Source organism: Phaseolus vulgaris, chromosome 7, assembly GCF_051622355.1.
Source record: "Phaseolus vulgaris cultivar YP4 chromosome 7, ASM5162235v1, whole genome shotgun sequence".
NCBI classification, from domain to species: Eukaryota; Viridiplantae; Streptophyta; class Magnoliopsida; order Fabales; family Fabaceae; genus Phaseolus; species Phaseolus vulgaris.
The window spans coordinates 50,273,339-50,281,114 of record NC_143504.1 but is presented as its reverse complement, the minus strand read 5'-3'; the positions used below and the strand labels follow the sequence as shown (position 1 = coordinate 50,281,114).

The 7,776-nt window shown below is 35.8% G+C and overlaps 1 protein-coding gene across 2 annotated transcripts; it reads right to left on the bottom strand.

The window, feature by feature from the left end:
* Window positions 1-322: 322 nt before the first annotated feature.
* Window positions 323-7,776, bottom strand: LOC137829910 (serine/threonine-protein kinase Nek2). Of its 2 annotated transcripts, XM_068636934.2 has the most exons (16): window positions 7,212-7,585; window positions 6,749-6,907; window positions 6,066-6,177; window positions 5,846-5,912; window positions 5,523-5,588; window positions 5,302-5,348; window positions 5,146-5,191; window positions 4,955-5,035; window positions 4,787-4,829; window positions 4,660-4,709; window positions 4,491-4,572; window positions 4,359-4,408; window positions 3,886-3,959; window positions 3,580-3,631; window positions 1,789-2,235; window positions 323-1,248 (listed from the first exon to the last, which is right to left on the bottom strand). In XM_068636934.2, exons 2-16 carry the CDS (start codon window positions 6,855-6,857, stop codon window positions 577-579), a joined length of 1,998 nt encoding a protein of 665 aa, XP_068493035.1. In that variant the 5' UTR covers window positions 6,858-6,907; window positions 7,212-7,585; the 3' UTR covers window positions 323-576. The 2 variants fall into 2 exon arrangements, with proteins under 2 accessions (XP_068493035.1, XP_068493036.1); XM_068636935.2 differs by lacking the exon at window positions 6,749-6,907 and having other exon boundaries at window positions 7,212-7,776.

Genomic DNA, 7,776 nt, shown 5'->3' with positions numbered 1-7,776 from the left:
TCTCGATCTCAAATGCTGAAAGTGAAAAGAAAAAGTAGCCATATCATTAGTTTGTTTTCATAAAAGGGTGTGTGATTCGTCGATTTTCTACCAAATTCTTCTTTGCATTTACACAGGCAGTACAAATACAGAACACCCAGTACCACAACGAAACTAGTATGCTATAATGTTTTTGGTGTTGTTAACCAATTAGCCCCCCACCCCACAATGAAAACAAAATTTCGATGCCATTAAGACCAAAGATAAATTTCAAAACCTGGTACTGTTTTGCTCTATTTAACAGACGCATAGTTATTCTAGTAAAGAAAAATGACCGAACAAATACAAGAATAGAAAGGGTTTTGAGACACCAACCTTCGCTACCTTTCCTGGCAAAGAACAGGGATAAGGATCATGAAAATATCTATAATCTGCTTCATGGATCAGTTCGAAAATTTGAGTTATCATTATTCAGTGGAGTGAAACAGAAAAGGGTAAACGAAAAAATGTGATAAGCTAAAAAAATCAGCTGGCTAAATTCTCTCGTGAGAAAAAACACTGAACTCTAAAAATGACTACGGTAAACATTATAGCAGTTTACATGGATTCTTCTGGGTTGAAAGTATTCTCTTTGAAGCTCTTACTCAACCAGATAGCTGTTTCCCTTGGGGAAACCTTTCCAGGCCCAAATGGTTTCAATAAAACCCCAAGTTCATCATACCTTGCCTGCTGTAGCAATCTTGCACTAAATTCAAGCAACCCTTCTAAAGCTTCAGCCCTTTGTTGGAATGATGACGGGTCAAATTGTCGACGGCGCAAGTCAGAAGATGTGTGGCTTGAAGCACCTGCTGTTGCATTTTGATCAGAGGAACCACTTTTATCCTCATCAATTTCCTTTAACACGCTCTGCTTGATTCCCTGCCAAGAATCAGTACAGTCAGGTCTGTTTGAGGCTCTATCATGTACCTCTACCGTGCATTTGTCTATCACAGTCGAATGGTTGCCACTGGATGGGAGGCCTGAGGAACCTTGAGCAAAGGATGATGTTCTATTGATGGGGAACAAAGAATCCGCATATGAAGTTAACGGGAATTCAGCCATCTTATCAATTCGTGGAGAATTGACTGAGATATCAGGTGAAGACACGTGACTAATAATAGTGGCATTGAGCCCACAAGGAGGCTGCCGAATACCACCTCTTGTTGGCAATGGAAATGATGCTCTACGGTTAGTATTAGCAGATTTTGTGGTATTGTGTGAAAGGGGCATCTGCAATCAAACTTTAGCAAGTCAGCCATGTAATTTATTTTTTTGGTGACTTACCTTGAGGCTTGACCGCAATTATTTTTCTAGTAACTTTTGCTCTCATGTTCTTTTAATCAAATATAAATGGTACTACATTTACTTGACAGGGAAATTAGGTGTAAAACTAGTACCTAGATTAAACCTGTACCTTAGCTATATAAGTTAAAGATCTTATAAAATAAATAAAAGCTAATGACAAGAAGGGAGGTTTCTATACTGAGTAAATAAGATGAGTTTATCGTAATACTTCAAACTATGAGAAAGGTTATAGTCAATTGACTACTTGTTAGTGTAGTTCAATACAACCACCCCTTTCTTTAGAAAGATATCTATACAGACCCAGGAGTTGTCAACTGTGTAACTATATATTTAACAAAACCACAAACTTGACATGCTTGACTCTTTTTATGACTAAACCATGTGACAAACATCCTATAACCCCCAACCCAAAGAAAAAGAAGCCAAAATCATGAGAAAACATAATGAATTTACAACTTTCCTTACCGCCTTATGATTCTTTGAGGATTTCATAGTTTTCTTGCTGGTAGCAGAGACTTTTGAGGAAGTGAATCTCGGAGTCTTAGCAATGCTAGAAGTTCTGGAGACAGCAGGCTTCCGGATTGATTTCACTTCATGGCTATCTCCAATACGTAGTTCTGCTAATCTTTGATTCAAATGGTCAGGAGTACAATCTATTTCAAGAGTAGAGCACACAGAATCTTGATCAGCTCCGGATACACTAGGATTTAGAGTCCGATCATTTCTGAAAGAATGTCGCTTATCCCTATACATAGAAACAGGGTCATCTTCGGGCACCAAAAATCTAGTTTTCTTCAAGTAGTTCGATTCTGGCCAATGAACTGGCAATGTGCTTCGCCTGGGGCTATTGATTTTGAGATGGACCTTAAGAACGTAAGGTTGAAGATGTGGATGTCCAAGCAGCTCTGTAGCCTACCACAACACAACAAGTACAACTCAAATAAGAAAAAGGTCCATGTGACAGATTAGATTTGAATTTCAGATGGGTAGAGCACATAGAAGTATAGCTGCCCACGCAAGGCCACAACCACAGGTCATGGTGAATAGAAGCAGATACCAGACAAGGACATATATGGAGACAAAGCATTAATGACTTAGACAAGACCGTCATGCAAAATGAATAACATTGCCCACCACTAACAAGAATCATTACTGCCATGTAGGTGGCAGTCGCACCACCATCACCTAAATCATGGTTTCTAAAGGCAGAAATTTGAATTTTTAGCTTTTAATTTAAAATTTTCTTCACCTGTTTATAAAATTCTTGAAATAGGTGTTATTATTTTGTTGTACAGCTCTTATAGAAGTTGTTTATGGGTGTACCTAGCTTTAGGTTAAGGAACATAGGTTGTAGCCTTCCACTGAGATGAAACTCACTGATTTTTGGTGATCTCTAAATTCAAGTTAGTATCAGAATCTGTTCTAACAAGATTTGTTATGCCTATCACACTCAAAATGCCTAATCCTCACCGTGAGAGGTGCTAGAAATATAGCCAAATTATAATATATATATATATATATATATATATAATGAGTGCAAAACTCGTCTTGCAAGTCAGTTTTATAGAGTTTAATTAAGCATAAATCCATTTTCTAAGAAAAACAACAAAATCTAACTGATGGAGTTCTGGATTATAAGAAGGGTGCAGCCACACATTAATATCAAATTTCAATTTCATATCTTCAAAAAATCATATTGATTATAACAGTGTAGATATATTTATTTGCAAATTTTAGTATAATTTTTTCAGTTTCAAAAATATTTTCCTTCTCAACTCAATACTTTGCCTATCATATTCTTGTGCCTTTAATTGAGGCAATGTAGTACTACAAAGATTTCTCCAGTACCAAACAGGGTTTGTTCATATAAAAGAATGAAAGGCCAAAGTGAAAATCACATAAAAAATTTTAAGTAAAATCTATCATCAACCCAACTCATCTCCAACCAGGCAAGCCTAACCCAATCCTGACAATCCATTTAGAGTGGAAAAAACGCATTTTAATTGAAGGAAACTGGAATACCTATCATGGGCAATGACATCTCAAATCCAAAAATTTGAGAAATGTTCATTGAATCATAAGGGAAATAAAATACGGTGCTTGATGTAGCAACCATAAATTTCAATGAATTATTCTAGGTAAGATAATATTACATTGCAATATTTATTCGATCACAACAGAAATAAGATACGGTGCTAGATGTAGGAGCAAAAAAATTCATGAAATTATTCTAGGTCAGAGGATAATATTACATACACTGGGTCTAAGCTCTGGATTTTTCCGCAGCATACTTTTAACAAGGCCTCGACTGCCAAAACAACGACAAATATGACTAGATCAATCATCAATCATCAATCATATAGTCCATAATATTATAATTGATCACATAAATCAACCAAAAAAAACTTACTCTGAATTATCTTTAGGCTAAACTACACCTTATGTTTGGAAAACATTAGGCACTTGGTTTGTCAAGTGTTAAATTTTACAGCGTAAAACATGACAATGCATTTGCAAAATGGAAAGATTAATTAACTTTATGATGGAAGACAATAGGCTTACAATGAACTAGAATATTTTGTAGGCAGTGGAGCCACTATCGATTTATTAATCTTGTTAATCAATGCCTGTATATCCTGCTCAAAGAAATTGAAAGGTAATTTAAGAAAAGTTCACAGAAAAAATATGAAAACAGTAAATATACAGTGAGTCTGATTCTATAAACAGGTATTATGCAGCTAAATAAGTGCTGGTGATGATATATTGTAAAATTGAAGTTATAAAAAATAATATAACAGCGAGTTCAAAACATAATAAACTGGGATACAAAAATAATGTAAATTAACAAGATTTTAGTCTACTGGTCAGTCCAGGTAACACTAAATGTCCAAATATGGTAGTTTGATGATAGTCAAATTATTGACAGATATTTGTCAGATTGATGCTATACTGATATTTGATCATTGATGAATGTATTTCATACATGGCAAAAAGAAAAAATACAGAAATGAAATTTTTTAAGAAAAGAAACTTACAAATGCTTTGAATGCAGGCTTATGCGCTGTCATTTCATATATACAGCATCCTGGATTATCAATTTCAGAGATTATAGAATAAACCTATGACAGAAAAAGTACAAAGAATAAAACCATAACACTAGTACTTACCCAAGGACCAAATATCTGATTTAGAACCATAAGGTATATCAGCAAGGAGCTCGGGGCACATGTAGCTAGGAGTTCCCACAACCTATATTACAAGACAACCAATGGTTGATAATTACAAGTCGTGTTAAATTTATAATAACCAAAATCAATTCAAATTTGCATGTCTTACAGAGGAAGCGAGATCATCAGAAGTCAACATTTTGGCAAGTCCAAAATCACCTGCATCATCGTTGATAACTTGTGAACAAAATTTTAATCATCTAAGCCTTACTTAAAGGAACTGCAGAATAACTTACCAAGCCGTATGTCATGATCTTTTGTCAAGAAGATATTTGAACACTGATGGAATCATGTGATTTTCTCATTAGTGTATACCTCAGTATAAATTAGACGGAAATAAAAATATTACTAATTTACTGTTATGATAATATACTCTTATACACAAAGAAAAATCTGTCACTAACCTTCACATCACGGTGAAGAATGTGGTTCATGTGCAAGTATTCAAGAGCCATAAGAAGTTGAACGAGCCACTTACAAAGTTTCTGCAAACAAATGGTCGTTTTTAGATTTTAGATGCAAAAAATTTAAATGTCACCCTTATCCTAGTTCAAATGAAAGGAATATAAATTTCTGATAGGAGAAAAAAAACAACCTCCTCAGGAAACAGGACACCATTAGCTTTCTTTATAGCTTCCGCCCTGAATTACATCAATGGCATGTTTTGAAAAACATTCATGCTCCAGTTTACAAGAGTTGAGAGAAAATAGAACTATGAATTGTATGCTAGAAGTTGGAGAACGAGACTTACATATCTCCTCCCTCACAATAACCTATAATGATGCAGACATAGCAACCCTGAGAAGGAAGGAGCCAAAATAGATCAAAACTTAAAACAAAGTCGGAGTTTTATGATGCATATACCAAGAGATTTCCTAGCAATCCTACAATTCAAGCTTATTTTAGGCAAGCAGCAAGTAGAAGCCATTCTTCTAATTAACTGAAGAGAGGTAAAATTAAGAAGCAAAATACCTTTTCAACCCATGAATCTTTGTACTCCACAATGAATGGGTTTCTTAATTTAGAGATGAGCTCCATCTATACAGACCAGAAGCCACAAATGTTAGTTACGCGATTTGAACAATGCAATCCATTCACGTCAACATTTGAGAGTTGCTACTACTTTAACTGCCTAATATTCATATTGAGGCCTGAAACTTGTCTTAAGGCCCATTAGCAAATGACACTTCTCTAGAACTAGAAAACAAACAATGCAACATGCAAAGGGAAATATTTCAGAAAAAGTCACAAGATAAGTATTGTGTTCTATTTAAACTGATATTTGAAGCACCAACCTCCAGGTGTGCAGATCTGCGAGAGCGCTCGGTTTGACGAGCAAGGCGAATCTTCTTCAACACATATCTATATAATCAAAAGACATAAGTGCAAAAGCATTACCAAAAATGAGTTTATGGAATTGCAAACATTGTCGTTTAAACATTTAAGTACACAATTGAAAAGAAAAAGACGAGAAAAAATAAATAAATAGAGAGGTCAGGTAGGTTCGTTTCTCACTGTTTCTTTTCATGCTTATGTCTCACAAGAAGCGCAGAACCAAAAGCACCTTTTCCAATTTGCTCAAGTATTTCATACTGCTCCATGTCATCAATTAAGAGAATTCCCACCCCTGGGTACATTCCAAGTCAAACACATTGAATCCTTACAGAAAGGTTAGATGACAAAATAATGGAGGGCAGGTAAATAATTAAACCATATTTGAAAGTTACAGAGACAATCATTGTACTGTGTGACTAAGAAGGGAAACTACACAAGCAGCGAAGTTACTCAAGAATTGCATATGCTTACAAGTTAACCTTTTCTCTTTATCCCTTTGCAATGTAGAATAGGAAAAGTACAACGAAATACAACGGTGATTATTGCGCAAAAAAGAAACCAACAAATATAATCGATAATCGAAAGAAAACAAAAAAAGGAAATAAAGGTAGTCAAAAACTGGGTCCAGCAATGCTTGTTAAATACAGAATACAGAGCAAGAAGATCACGCGGTTAAAAAGAAATAAACAACCCTGGATCACGCTAAATTAAGTACCAAAGATGAACAATCAGGGAGTTAATTACTTGACAAATAGGTTTCACCGCAAAAATGATTCACGTAAAGAGTTAGTGTGTTTGTATTTACTGCGAGAAACCTAGAGAAATAGAAACTGCAAAAGATGAATAATCAGGGAGTTAATTACTTGACAGATAGGTTTCACCACAAAAATGATTCACGTAAATAGTTAGTGTGTTTCTATTCTCTGGCGAGAAACCTAGAGAAATAGAAACTGTGCACAATGTTTTGTTCATTCAACCAGCAGGAGGCGCAATCCATGCTCGGCTACTCGAAGCAGTAACAACTACAGAGATCACTACGCATAATTAATGATTTGCTCGTATACCTACATTTCATGAAAGTACAAGTCTCTAGAACAATTAAGCAGTAACAGAAACATTAAACCGAAAAGAACACGAATCAGAGCTAACGTAGTGAAATGCAGAAGGAAAAAATAGCATCGAAGTGAATGTGAACAGTGCAAGCGAAGAAAACGGAGAGAAATCTAGAGTGGAAGCAGGAAGGTAAAATAAGAAGGCGAGTGAAGAGAGAGAGCAGGGAGAAAAGTTAAATCAGGTGGAGAAATGAGAGGTAAAGGCATTATGCACCTGAGTTGAGTGAGTCGGTGGCTGCGAGAAGCAAGGTGAAGCTAAACGGATCGAAGGGATCGAAAATGCAGAAGAAAGAGGAGTCAGAATGCGAAGTGGAGCATTGGCAGAGGAGGTGGAAAACGACACCGTTGTTCAGGAAGAAGAAGCAGTAGACGAAGTTGCAGAAGAAGCTCTTTCGCCATTCCGGTTCAGCGAGAGAAAAGGACAAATCCAGAGAGAGATTGCATTGTAGTATATATTATTATTTATTAAACAACTTGGTTGAGAGAGAGAGAAAGAGAGAGAGATGAGGCTAAAACCAGTGTCTCGTGAAGGCGAGGGTGAGATTTTTACTTTGACAGATGCAGGAGAGAGAAGATAGTAATGGAAGTGAGTGAAGGAGGGAAGTGATAGGTGAAGTTAAAACTACACTCATATTATTTATTATTATTATTATTATTTCCCTGATAAACAAAATGAGTGTAATTATTAGGACGCTCTTGTTTCCCGTTTTGTGAAAAGAAGCAGAGACAGAGGGAAAAGTGAAGGACTGGAAGGTGGGTTGTCTGTTGTCTCACACCCT